General features: G+C 40.9%; 2 protein-coding genes and 1 long non-coding RNA gene across 13 annotated transcripts in view; 1 reads left to right on the top strand and 2 right to left on the bottom strand.

The window, feature by feature from the left end:
- LOC116706248 (mitogen-activated protein kinase-binding protein 1) overlaps nucleotides 1-13,332 on the top strand; it is a 43,962-nt gene that overhangs the window by 25,266 nt on the left and 5,364 nt on the right. For 2 of the 4 annotated variants that reach the window (XM_032542968.1, XM_032542969.1), the window contains 3 exons: nucleotides 214-476; nucleotides 1,348-1,431; nucleotides 3,289-3,535. In XM_032542968.1, coding sequence (XP_032398859.1) covers nucleotides 214-476; nucleotides 1,348-1,406 — 322 coding nt within the window. In that variant the 3' untranslated portion in view covers nucleotides 1,407-1,431; nucleotides 3,289-3,535. Of the gene's footprint in view, nucleotides 1-213; nucleotides 477-1,347; nucleotides 1,432-3,288; nucleotides 3,536-13,332 lie in introns of those variants that run through there. The other 2 variants (XM_032542970.1, XM_032542971.1) reach the window with 2 other exon arrangements.
- On the bottom strand, nucleotides 2,029-11,933 carry LOC116706260 (uncharacterized). Its single transcript, XR_004336187.1, has 3 exons — nucleotides 11,833-11,933; nucleotides 9,468-9,470; nucleotides 2,029-2,039 (listed from the first exon to the last, which is right to left on the bottom strand). It is a non-coding gene; the product is annotated as an uncharacterized LOC116706260 (long non-coding RNA).
- On the bottom strand, nucleotides 4,216-9,260 carry LOC116706255 (galectin-3). Of its 8 annotated transcripts, none has more exons than XM_032542990.1 (6): nucleotides 7,701-7,741; nucleotides 6,870-7,559; nucleotides 6,636-6,724; nucleotides 6,360-6,531; nucleotides 5,031-5,125; nucleotides 4,216-4,786 (listed from the first exon to the last, which is right to left on the bottom strand). In XM_032542990.1, the coding sequence occupies exons 1-6, from the start codon at nucleotides 7,704-7,706 to the stop codon at nucleotides 4,783-4,785; spliced, it is 1,056 nt and encodes a 351-aa protein (XP_032398881.1). In that variant the 5' UTR covers nucleotides 7,707-7,741; the 3' UTR covers nucleotides 4,216-4,782. The 8 variants fall into 8 exon arrangements, with proteins under 8 accessions (XP_032398881.1, XP_032398879.1, XP_032398884.1 ...); XM_032542993.1 differs by lacking the exon at nucleotides 5,031-5,125 and adding an exon at nucleotides 9,045-9,260 and having other exon boundaries at nucleotides 4,220-4,786; nucleotides 6,870-7,457; nucleotides 7,701-7,711; XM_032542991.1 differs by lacking the exon at nucleotides 5,031-5,125 and adding an exon at nucleotides 9,045-9,191 and having other exon boundaries at nucleotides 4,220-4,786; nucleotides 6,870-7,457; nucleotides 7,665-7,711.

Raw genomic sequence — 13,332 nt, 5'->3', positions numbered from 1 at the left:
AGTAGACTATTGCTGGGGGGGGGGGGTGGTTTGCCTTCTGTTTAAGGCTATGCATTTCCTAAATGACATCAAGGCAAGCTCTATGTACCTACATTCATATTTATTCCACTTGTCAGACATATTAATTACCAAAAGACATACATCTAAACATTTAGCTGCATTTTGTTTGAGAAGTGTTTAAAACTGACCCACATTTGTGACATGTCTTCCCAGTGCCAAGGACCCATTACAGGTGGTTGCTGCCAAAGACTGCCCTCTGGTGCCTGAACAGGCCCCCGCATCGAGCGCTGATCCCCATCCAGGTCTGGCTCCCCACAGCTCCTGTATCAACCTGTCCATCGCTACCGTTCCTCCTCTCCATCCCTCCATCACTGCATCTCTTCCCACTGCGCGCCCTCTCTGTCCGTCTGCTTGTCTGTCTCCCGTTTCTCCATCTGTCTCTGTGCCCGCCTGCTGTCAACACTGTGACCACGCTGGTGAGTCCACAGATGAAGGGACGTTGGACGTTTTGAATTCTACTCTTTTGGTTGATTTGGGGATCTGTTAGTTGAGGAAAACAAGCTTGACAACAGACTTGATATTCCACATGACATATCAAAAGCTGATTGTTATAAAATGTGCTAAACACATTCACACTTGCTCATAGGACAGACCCTGATAGTCTACAGTAATAGAAAGAGTCCCTTTTGGGGATTCATTGAGCCTCAGTCAACTGATGCTCCACTGCAGGTAGTTTTTCCTCACACTGCTCACTTCCTCAGTAAATAAAGGTATCTATTAGAGTTCCAATGCTGAGATGATTCTCAAAATAACTTCTTCATCCTGTTCTTCACGCTTCTGTGCCCGCTGTTCTGTGGACAATAACTGCCTCACAAAGGCAACAGATTTTATTTCAATTTGAGAACACAGAATCCATAAATGCCATTAGATAATATCCAGTCCACATTTGTACCTACAGCTGTGTGTTGCCGGAGGATATCAGCTGTGAAATCCTTTTTCTCAGTTCCACAGCTCACACACTGGCTTTGTACAGCAGCCTCCTCGTGTGGGCCTGCTATAGTTTAGTTTCTGCTACCAAGTTTTTGCTTGTTTTTTCTTTTCTTTTCACGTTTTTTTCTTTTCTTTTCATGTACTTCAACCTTTTGCTCAACATTTACTGCGTGCCTACTTCGCTCGATATCAGTGTGTTTTTGTGCATGCGCATGTGTGTGTGTGTTGTGAACTCACGGATTTGCCACCTGCAGCGCTGTACTTGAAAGAGTCTCTCTCTCTCTCTCTCTCTCTCTCTCTCTCTCTCTCTCTCTCTCTCTCTCTCCTCTCCCCTCTCTCTCTCTCTCTCTACTGCAGATCTTCCATTACCTTGGAAACTTGTAGGCAGGCTGTCACGGAGCTTCACAACAGTCTAAGGAAAACAGCCACGTCTACACCACGGTCAGTGAGTGAGGTGAGTGAGTGAGTGAAGTGGTGAGTGAGTGAGGGAGTGTGGTGTGTGTGTGTGTGTGTGTGTGTGTGTGTGTGTGTGTGTGTGTGTGTGTCTAAATGTGCACGTGGGAAAATAAGAAAGGCGGGGGGGTAGTTAAGAGAGCATGAAAGAACATGAAATTGGGAGGATAATGGGGAATACTTAGAGGTACTTACTCACATACTTCATGCCTGTTAATGCTGTCACTCATATTCCTCTTATTGTCATAAATTGCGTATAAAGATAGATATTCTTGTTGATATTTTTGTTGTTTTTAAAATCCTACATCTTGTTTTCATGCTCAGTTTATGTTATGTTGCTCTTATCATCTTATCTTGATACTATAATTGATACTATAAATAAGAATTGAATGATCTGTGGTGAAATCCATACATTTTCCTTTAAACAATGTTTTGAGATCATAGTTACTGCTGGGAAAATAAGTCAAACCTGGTGATATGTAAATATAGGCGTCCAGGCACAAAAATAAAACAATATTCAATCATTATATGTTAATGTTGTACCTGTTCCACTTTTACCTGTAAAAAACAAATAGGTTCATTGAAGTATACAAAAACTAAACATATATCCTAATTATTTCCCCTTATAAATCGTTTGAAAAAAGACCGTGACATGTTCCAAAAGTCTTTAAATGTCTTCTTTTGTAGGACTTACAGTCCAAAGCTCAAAGACATCCCAACTACAACTATCTAAAGCAGAGAAAAACAGAAAGGGTGTCGGAAAATGGAACCAGGAATGTTAATTAAGCATTAACCGATTATCAAATTAGCTTCAAATTAATTTCTTCCACTTGACGGATTGATTAAACGACAAATTGTTTCAGGAAGAAACACGTTTCACTGTATAGAGACAAGTCGAGTGTTCTTACCTTCTCTACGTGACATTTCAGTAACCTGCTTCCACACATGGATTTTTTTATCTATACTTGTTTTATTTTCTAGATCAAATGTTTTCTATTTTTATTCTACAAATTAACCCTTGTGTTGTTCTCGGGTCAAATTTGACCCATGTTCAATGATTGTTAATATCAGAAATATGGGTTTCTTTCAACCAAATTGCCCAAAACTAAAATTTTAAATGGTTTCAAAACCGTATCATGACTAAACTTTGACATGTCCCAGTCTGTGATCCCCTCATCCTCTGATCTTAACTATTAGTCAAAATCATCCATGAGTTCTGCTTCTTTTTCTTATTCAACAATAAAGTATAATGTTGTATAAATTAGTTTTTGGGACCATGAATTAAAAGAAATGTTGAAAAAAAGTTACAAAAACTTTAAAAAAAAGCGTCAAAAGCATAGAAAAAAGTGACAAAAATGTCAAAAATACGACAACAATAAAAAAATGTCAATTTAATTTTCAATTTTAACCCAGAAGGACAACGAGTCGACGGGAAGACAACACAAGGGTTAAGAAAAATCACAGAGAAACCACGAGCAAAACGCTGGAACATAAGAAAACATACAGAGGAAAGATGGGGGGGGGGGGACAAAAAGAACGCAACAGAAAGAGTCGTCCACAGCTTATAAATAATACATGCAGAAAACAGACATTAACAAACACACACATATAAACAGACACACACACAGACAGACACAAGACGGGGGACCGATCATAAAGACTGGAACACAAATTCACTGCATGGATTTTCAAAGATTCAGCAAGATTCAGCGTCCAAAGTGTTTGCTGGGGCTCCGTCAGTGCGAGCCCTGGATGGGTTTACCTAGACTTTGATGAACGGATCAAACAGGGAAAGACACTGACACACTGTCTGTTTTTCCACATGTCCGTCTTCATTTAAACCAGGTGCTACAAAGCAGCCAGCAGCCCAGTGAAGACCAGGAAGAAATGAGGAGCGTTCTGTCCGAGGCGCTGTTCACCATCAAGACCGAGCTGGACTCTCTGCCTCACCCCCCCTCGCAGCGGGACGAGCCCAGAGTGGACCACAGGGTCAAAGGTGAAGGAGAGAAGGCCCTGGCTCTGCTGGAGCAGTACGCTGAGCTGCTGCTGAAGTCCGTGGAGAGGAGACTGGACACCAAGACGTGAGGAGGTAGACTGATGTCTGCACGCACACACACATGCACACACAGTAGCACGGTGAATCGCAACACTTGTTATTTGCACAGAGCTCTTTTGACACTTTTTTTATGGACTGAATGCAGATGAGATGTCATTATGTTTGGAGAAGTTAACAGAAATGAATGCAGAGTAGCATGCACTGAAAAAGTGAGGGAAAAAAAGTTATAGCCTTATTTTTCAAGTTTCTTTGTTTTCTTCTTTTTAAAGTCAAATTAAAAAAAGTGTAATGAATCATAGTTGTTACAAAGGGGGACACCAGTAGGAAAAAGATGATGAAGCTATGACGATTGATGTTATGATTATGTGAAGAGCACAGGTCATTAGGCGTAGAGAAACCTTAAAATGTGTCCTCAGGGAGGCATTAAAGCAAGAAATCCTTAAGCCCTGCTGTAAATGGGGCTAAACTGTTTCTGTCAGGTACTATCTGCAGATGGATGCATTTGAAATATGTTACAGTCAGAGGTTAGAGGAAGTTCAGGATAGATTCCTTAATGTGTATCAGTAAAGGTCTGTTAGTCTATGTTCCTTCTGTACATTTGTGCAAGTTTTTGTTGTAATATTCAAATGGGATTTTATTGGATCTTTCTCTGAAAGAGATTTTTCTTCAAACTGTTGCACTGTTCTCTTAAAAAATAAACAATGAAAGCATTGGACCAGATTTTTGACTGATAATTTTATTGAAGAATTAGTACAGTTAACAGAACCCTAATGGATATCTAATAGACCGTGTTGTTTTTTATGGCAATATTAACACAAGAATAATTCTCAGTTAGTGGCAACTTAATAATACAGAAACTATTGTACACAACAGATACATAAGCATCTACTGTACATATAGAATAGGAATGTGTGTATATGTATTAAATCTTAGCTGTGTAGTAGAGGAAGTAGCGAATAGATGCCATAATTAATATGACATCCCTTACTAACACATTTGTTTAGTCTTGAAGCTTCCTGATACATTTGTATATGTCTTTGTGTGCATCATGTGCATTTACAACACACTCGCACACGTCTGTGTCCTCGACGTGTGGATTAATGTCCTGCGTGAGTAATAGTGTGCTTTCTATGGAAGTGTCTCCACGTTGACGTAGGTGAGGACCACGTCATGCAGGATGTTGACTCTGTCGATCTGGTTGAGCTCTCTGATTCGGTGTCGGAACTCAAACAGTGGCATGTTGTTCACGGCCACCCTGAACGTCTCCGGAGTACACAGGATCTTCATCTGGAGGAGCAGAACACGAAGAAAGGTCTTTCATCGAGACTGTGACGTTGCTTTAGAAAGAAAAACACGTTCTTTAATCAGGATTTTATTAAGGATTGTCATTCTGCACGACCAAAAGTTGGAGTAGAAGAAAGTGATGAGTAGTATAATAGTTTAATGTCGGTGCAAAATGTAACTGGCGCTGCCTGTAAAGCACAATTGTTACAGATGTCATTGATCTACACGAGACCCCCGCCCCACTGACCTCCAGGAGTCTTCCTGCAGTGCACCAGTTCCCTTATCTAGGACCCGCTTGCACAAACGACTTTCCAACCCTTTCCATCTTTTCCAAACGTTAGCCTGACGTTAACCATGAGAAAGTGACCTACAGTCAGTTACCATGTGCAACATCAGCATACCAGTGTAAAGGTGTTACACAAACAGATGAGAGCATGTTTAACCCTCATGTGGTCCTTGGGTCAAATTGACCCGTTTTCCTATATCAATGTTCTTTTTAATTCCCCAAAATAACACGATTGATTCCACACAACGCTCTTTGCCAAGTACAAATCTCTACTTTCATTAATTTTGGGGTGTCTTATTCAATTTTATAGCATTTGGTAAAAAACATTAAAGTGGTTTTTAAGTAGTATTGAGTAAATATTCCAGTCTGTGACTATCTATCAACATCCAGTAGATTCCTTTAATTTTAGTCTAAATAATTTCCAAATTCTGCTTTTCTAACTCAAACATTAGGTATAATTCCCTATAAATGAGGTTTATTGACCATAAATTAAAAAAAAAACAACTGTAAAACTAAAGTTAATAAGTTAGAGTTACGTCGTAAAATTGACAAACGTTGAAAAAAGCGTCAAAAGGAACAAAAACGGAAAAAAAAGTTATAAAAAAATCGATAAAAAGCTTTAACAATTTTGACAGGAAGAAAACACCAGGGTCTTCCCGTCAAAATTGAAAATCAACACTTTTTTTTAAGGCTTTTTTTCAATGTTTTCTAACTTTTTCTTACGTTTTTGTCCCATTTTTTCAATGCTTTTGGTGCTTTTTTTCCCATGTTTGTCACTTTTTTTTGACATTTTCAACACTACGTAACACTAACTTATTACAGAAATTAGGATTTATTTAAAGGAATGTATGGTAATGGATAATTCCAGACTGGAATATGTCAACTTTTACTCTATTACACTATTTTGAAACCACTTCAACCTTTTCAAATGCTATAAAATTGAATAAGATGCCCCAGAATTAATGTAATGAAAGTAGAGATTTGTAGAGCGTTGTGTGGAATCAATCATGTTATTTTGGGTAATTAAAAAGAACATCGACATAGGACAACGGGTCAATTTAACCCGAGGACAACATGAGGGTTAAATGAAATGATCAGTGGCTTGTATAATGTATTTGTGTTGTAGAAAAGCAATAGAGGATCAGTAGCAGCCACGGACACTTCAGGTGAACATATGTCTCCAAATGAATGTGGTATGGATTTATTGAAGTTAACATGCTACACATAGCAGCTTCAAGCACCGCTTTTCAATTAACCGCCCCCTCCCATTCCTCTTTCTCAAACACTCACCTCAAACGGGCTCCCTTGAGCGAAGGGGAAGGGTCCCTTCAGGTCCCTCTCCTCTGGTCCCCAGCGCTCAGCCACTTTGTGGTTACGGACCAGCGCCTGTTTGCCCCCCTCACTGAAGCGGGGGTTGATGTGAAAGGCGATGTCGTTGCCTCTCAGAAAGTTCACGGTGAACCTGTGGAACAATTTGTCTGCCCTGGTCACACTTATATATTTTCTATGGATTTTGTATACAGGGAAAAGACTGGTTCAAAAAGCAAACCAAGTTATTTTGCTTACATTTTTGCATTGGGTTTGACATTACCCAAGATGGTCATCATCATCTTGTCATAGATCCCTCGGGCCAGGTTCAAGTTGTATGGCACACTCTGAACAGAGAGAGTGAGAGAACAACATTAAAACAGCATTCAACATACAGTGTGGTATATCTATCAGTATCCTGTCTCTGTCTTTCCTGAACATTAGCATAGAGCACTTAGATGCATGCAAGTCAAATTTGTTCTGTTGACTCACAAGAGGTCCAGATGTGGGTGGAAGCCAGTGTGGAGGCAGGACAGATGGACTCTGTCCCGGCCATCCGGATTGTCCTGGGTTATAGGGCCAGCCAGGGTGGGCAGGCCATCCTGGTACATTTGGGCGGATGCTGGTAGCAGGAGCCGGTGCTGGGACTGGTACTGGAGTTGGAGCTGGAATTTGAGCAGGGACTTGAACTGGAGCTGGTTGCTGGGGAGGCTGATACTGCGGAGGCTGGTACTGAGGAGGCTGATACTGGTAGGGTTGATACTGGGGGCCTGGCCAGCAGGGCTGGCAGGGCTGCCCCGCAGCCGGAGCTGGAACTTGAGCTGGAGCTTGGACTACGTTTGTGCTAGGTGCAGGGGCTGGTGTCATGGCTTGGGGGGCAGATCCCGGAGCTGGTGTTATCCCAGGCCAGCAGGGTGTGTTTGGCTGGCCAGTCCAGCACGGTGCAGGCTGGGTGGACTGTCCCGGTTGTCCTGGCCATGCAGGGAAACCAGCTCCAGGCTGGGGCAGGCTAGGCCAAATGCTGTTAGCCTGTGGGGCAGAACCAGAGGACGGGCAGCTGCCACACAGAGCTTCAGAATGCTGAGAGTGAGAAGGAGAGGGGGAAGATGGAGAGATAGAAGGGTCAGGGGCCGGGGCGGAGATATGAGGAAGAGAGAGGGTGGACAGGATGGAGGACAACAACTTGCAGTTGCAAACATGGACGTTTGACAAAAGCAAAAATTCAATCATTCATATTTAGATGGAAAATGCGGAGACAATAGTTTCAATGATTTTTGTCGTTCTTACCAGAGTCGAGTTCTGAGAATTTGAGGAGGTACTTACATCCATTCTGCCTGCCAGAAGAAGATTAAGTGCAGATATATATATATATATAAAAAAAAAGAAGAAAGAATTACAAACATGTCTCTGAGGACCAACAGACGCAGAAAACTAAAAACAGAAGAAAAAAAAATAGATCACGTACATAATTGCAAAGCAAAATGGTAATATGATGCTATGGAAACTAACAAAGGAAAACAAAACGAGACATTCATTTTACACAAGATGCCGAGCCTGCACCATCAGACTGAGCTGTGACAAGCTTCAGAGAGAGGAAATAGTTCTCGAGGTGACCAGCAGAGGACTCTACAGCTTCTCCACATGTCAAAGTGTCTGAACATGGCGCACTGGATGACTGTCTCCATATATATACTGTATATTGTTACAGAAACATAACGGCATATTAATTCAAGCTTATATCATTGACTTACCTGTGAATGTGCAGTAACAATAATTCTTTGGTGTCCACAGGTCCTACTAATAATATATGGTTGTTTTTTGTGGCTGCAAATTCAGTTGCTGTTACATGATATATGATAGAACTATGATTTTGCTGTTTTATTCTACTTTTGTTTTTTAATTTAAAAGTGTATTAAATCACATAATTATATGTATAATCATTAATACATGTAGATGTAGGGCTTTTCAATAGTTTTGATAACATTGCCAATCAATGTACAGCACAGATAAGTTACCTTTACATATTGTCTGTGAACTCTTACTTTAGATTTCACAGTAACACTGTGAAATGTTTGTTTATGATTTTACAGTAGAATGCTGTAAAGTTTACATTACAACCTTGTCGACATGACAAAATCGCAGTAGTCTAAGTATTACAGTTGAAATCACAGTAGTCTAAGTATTACAGTTGAAATCACAGTAGTCTAAGTATTGCAGCTGAAATGACAGTAGTCAAAGCATTACTGTAAAAAAATCACAACATAGCCACTATAGTACTGTAAATAGTAAAGTAAACTACTGTATTTTTACTTTTTTATCATATGTTGTTTTAAATTGTTTTGTATTTTACAGTTAATACATAAAATACTATAAATGGAAGTACGGTACCTTTACTGTAAAAAGAATTCACAGTAACTTGCTGGACAATTGTTACTGTAAAGTTTACGTTAAATTTGTTACAGTGTACATGTGAAGATACATGATTTATTATATATTAAATACACTCTACACGCCTTTGCTCTACAGCAGGATACAGACTATGGAATGCATTCTTTTGCTAGTACTAATGGATCTTCTAGTATTGGATGCAAGCAACCTGTTTTGGTTCTGATCCACAGAAATATTAACCATTTTACATAAACCGCTAAGATTAAGACTAGAAGTTACCTTTTCTGGTCTCTAGTCCTCAGGTGCCAGTGGAGCAGGCTGCAGGCCGTGGTGAGGTTAAAGGGAATCAGTCAGCTGGTAGCCGAGCACATTGAAACACTCTTTTATAGACATGGACCCTTTCACTACTTGGCCACTCCTCACCTCATCACTCCACTGTCAGGAAAAAATCCCTCACCCTCACATGTCACATTTGTAAATAAGGCCGAATGGCTGAATTTGTAGCATTGAAGTTTTGAACAAACTAAGAATTTTTTTCTTCGTTGTTTTGTCCCCAGGAGACTGCCTTCCCAGACCTCAGTGGATCATTTAAGTTACGATGGTCTAATAACATGAAACTGGACAAAAAGTGTGTGAGTCAAATAGTTGAATGCTAGGTTGGATACAATACCAAATTATTGAAATGTATGTAGAAACTGTTACATTCTCCACCATATGACATCCCCTTCTTAATGACACTAGATCCACGGGCGGCACAATGGCCTGTTTTTGTGCTGATGTGGTTGACATTACTGTTGAGCAGTCATGGGACTGTCCACTCACGTCGAGGCCACACGGAGTAACACAATTACCGCAGACAGACAAGGAAGTCAGGCCTGGGTGCTGTTTTCTGTTCCAATGACTCAGGAAAAGTCCGGCATCACGGCTTGGTTCACCTTCAGGTTAAGATGTCACTGCGTTGGGTTCCGCTGCCAATGGAGACGTTCATACTTCTGATTTATTATCTCTCTGGGTGATTGCTGAATACGTTTACAATGGCAGAGCTGAAGTGGCTCACCCCTTCTAATCTTTAAGTATTGATTGTGGCGTTTTTGACAACACTATACAGGAGGGATGTAAGGTTCAGACAAATACGTCTTCACATAATTATCCAATAAATCCCCCGGGGCAACAGCTTCAACACACTCACATATGTGGATTCACACAGTTGCGCCGGTTGTGCGCCCATCATTATTGGATTAGCAATCATCTGAGCTGAACAATGTAGAACTTCTTAGAATGCTGAGACCTAATCCTCCAGGAATTCAGCATCCGACATTTATCCAACTTGCTCTTTAAATTTCAAACTCTATCTTGAGATGGAGAATGAAAAGCATCTTTTATATATAATATATGTAGTGTATACAATTCACTGTAACTCTTGTTGCCATGCTTGACCCTTTTCTTTCATGTATAAGTAGTCATTTAGGGTTACACAGGTACCATTTTACCTACAAGGACAACTTATTGCTGCGACATACAGGCAGTGGAAAAAGTGGAGTAAAAATAACACCACAGTCCATTTTATTTCTCACAAAGTGCTTTTTCTGTCCAAGGCAGTTCTCAGGGCCAGTAGCTGACAGCTTCCTGTTATCAGGTGTTTGCAACATCAAACAGTCACAGTATACTGCTTCCAAGAGCTCAAGTAGAAAATCAGTTGTTTTTATTCACTTACACACTTTAACAGTAATGTTATGGCTGCGTGAGGATGTATGGAGAAGATAATGGAATATTGCTACACTAACTTAAGGTCAAGGCAACTTTATTAATACCCAAAGGTAGATTTGGCTTGCAGTGGGTGTGGAGTGGGTCAGCCTCTCTTTACACACACACACACATACACACACACAACAACACACACACACACACACACACACACAATTAGCAGCAGACTGTAGGATGTAATGTAACAAAGGAGACATCATTGTTCATTACTAATAAAATACAACAAATAAATCAATAGTTCCGCAGACAGTAAAGACAAATTAAGAAAAATTAAAAAGAAAGAAATAAATATAAACCTGGATTGCTACTACTTACTTATAATTCAGACAATTCCTATTTTTAAGAGACAGGTTCCCTAACCATGACACTCGGCAAAAAGACAAAACAGGCTAAAGTTATTACAGTAATATATTGTGTTACACCTTTACATACAATACAATACAAAGGTACACACACCCCAACAACACACACACACACACACACACACACACACACACACACACACACACACACACACACACACACACTCTCAAAGTCATTAATTCTTCATGAGTGCATGAGAGCATCCTGCAGCTGGACCTCAGGAGGCCAGCCACATTAGGCAAGTGATGAGTGTGGCCACGTTGGACAATTTGGGAAGCCTCTGGCTTAGTGTGTGTGTGTGTGTGTGTGTGTGTTTGTGTGTGTGTGCGTGTGTGTGCGTGTGTGTGCGTGTGTGGCTGCTCCACTCAAAATCCGTTGAACTGAGCATCTGTGCTGATTAGATCCTAGTCTCATCATCTCCTTAAAGCCGTCACAAGGCAAATTGTGTCGCTCTTTTTATTATTATTAGTGTTTCCAGAAATAAATGCTAAACAGACACGTTTGTCATTTGCCCGTGTACAACTGGGACTATTGTGTATTACAGCAAACAGTCAGGTGTAGCAGCAGTAATTATATAGTTGTCAGTATATCAATGAAATGACATATTTAACATTATGTCAAGGCTGACATTTCATTCTTCACGATTATAGCAGCATGACATTTTTTGTTTATTACAAGCTGCACTTTTCATATTTTCATATCATACATAATCTGAAAGCATTCACACATTGTGACAACCCAACCAAAGGTAGCTGTTTTCACCTAAGACATCTGATCAAACTTAGTGTGCGCTGCCTGCATGATGGAGTTCAGATTCTCTGCCCGAGCCTGACCCTTGACCCGACCCGCGGGCCAGGCCGGGTCCTTGTGTTTTATTAAAGTAGTTCAAACGACTCCAAATTGTAGTTGAGCACGTCAGTTATAACGGCCTACGTATTACTCGGGTTTAAATCGGGCTCAGGTTCACAATTACAGTTAATGTGTTGGGCCGGGCCAGGCTCGGGTAGGGTCAGGCTTGATTGTTTTGGGCCTGATCTAAGCATTTAGCACCTTGAGAGCCAGATGTTTTCCTCAGGAGGTGGTGGAGACCAAAACAGAGCTAAACGAGAGAGTGAACATTCGACTTACATTCTTCACGTGACCAGAAACTCCAAGTGAACACTAATGTTGTTCCAAACTTGCTAAGTAGGCAAATTCAGGCAATAAATATGTTTTAGAGGTAGATCTTACACACAATGATGCCTTTCATAGATGTAAAGGTATAATTTTCCTGGAGGAATTGGTCTTTCTGCTTGCAAGGCACCAGATCAGCAACAACAGAACAGTGTCTCAGGGCACTTTAGAAGTGTGAAGGTTTCTTGCAAAAAGTGAAGCTCAAACCCAGGCCTTGTGGTTAAAGGTGACACATCTCTTATATTTACTCACTACCTCTGTTGCACCAATGCAATACATTCCACAATGGACAATCAATACCTCACCTCCGAGACAGACAGGCATACTTGCTATTTGCTACTGAAACCCTTAATCAACTTGCTGTATAGACAAAGGTTCTCATTCACAGCGCCATATTCTCAAGCACAATGACCAGGCTTTTAGGCAACAGCAAAATCAAGCGTCCCGTGAGGATAGAAAGAAATTGTTTTTCCTTGGGCTGCAAGACATTTCTTGCCAAGTAGCATTTCAGATAATTTAATCCATGGTTAGTCTCCTGGTTGGCATGTGAAGAGCTGGAACTGGCAACACGTGTTTCCTCAACCCTTTTATGCAATCCACCCCATCTGCCCCTATTGAATAATGTGATGAACAAATTTGCACTAGAAACACCACGCATAACAAATATAGCTCAAGTAGTCATTTAAATTGGGGAACAAATGGACAGTGCATTTGAGTGGATGGTTACCATGTGGTCCTGTCACATACTGTCTGATGGGGGAGAGAGTAATGACGTCACTTGGAGGAGATCTCCTTTTGTAGTTTCAACCAATGGGGAAGCTGAGGGGAAAAAGGAGGCAACCATGAGGCGTGCTACTGTTAGGCAGAAGAGAGCATTCTGGCAGGAGCAGGGTTTTCCGAAGCGATGGCGCTGGCTTTAGCCTCTGATAAGCTCTGGGCCTGGTTCCAACACTCATACACTGCCTCCTCCTTGACCCTTCCCCCCCAGTCCCTTTCTCGTCACCCCTTCTGTCGTATTAAAGGGGCATTGAGAGTTCTAGAAAGGATCCCCACAATAGGTAATAGGTCAGATGTGCTTACCTGTAGTCAAAGAGTGGTTTTCTATGAGACAGTTGTTTTTTTCTTCAGCAACCTGTAAGTGTGTCTAAAGATGCTTTTGTGCCTTCAAAATATGAAAGAACAACAGAGATAAAATCAAAGAGTGTAAGGGAGAGTAGAATAAGAGAGATGTTTCAAAGAAAGTGATATTGCTACAGTTGCCATGGGG

The sequence above is a fragment of the Etheostoma spectabile genome, chromosome 18 (assembly GCF_008692095.1).
Source record: "Etheostoma spectabile isolate EspeVRDwgs_2016 chromosome 18, UIUC_Espe_1.0, whole genome shotgun sequence".
NCBI classification, from domain to species: Eukaryota; Metazoa; Chordata; class Actinopteri; order Perciformes; family Percidae; genus Etheostoma; species Etheostoma spectabile.
Note: the sequence above shows the minus strand (reverse complement) of the source record. Positions and strands in the feature narration are given on the sequence as shown.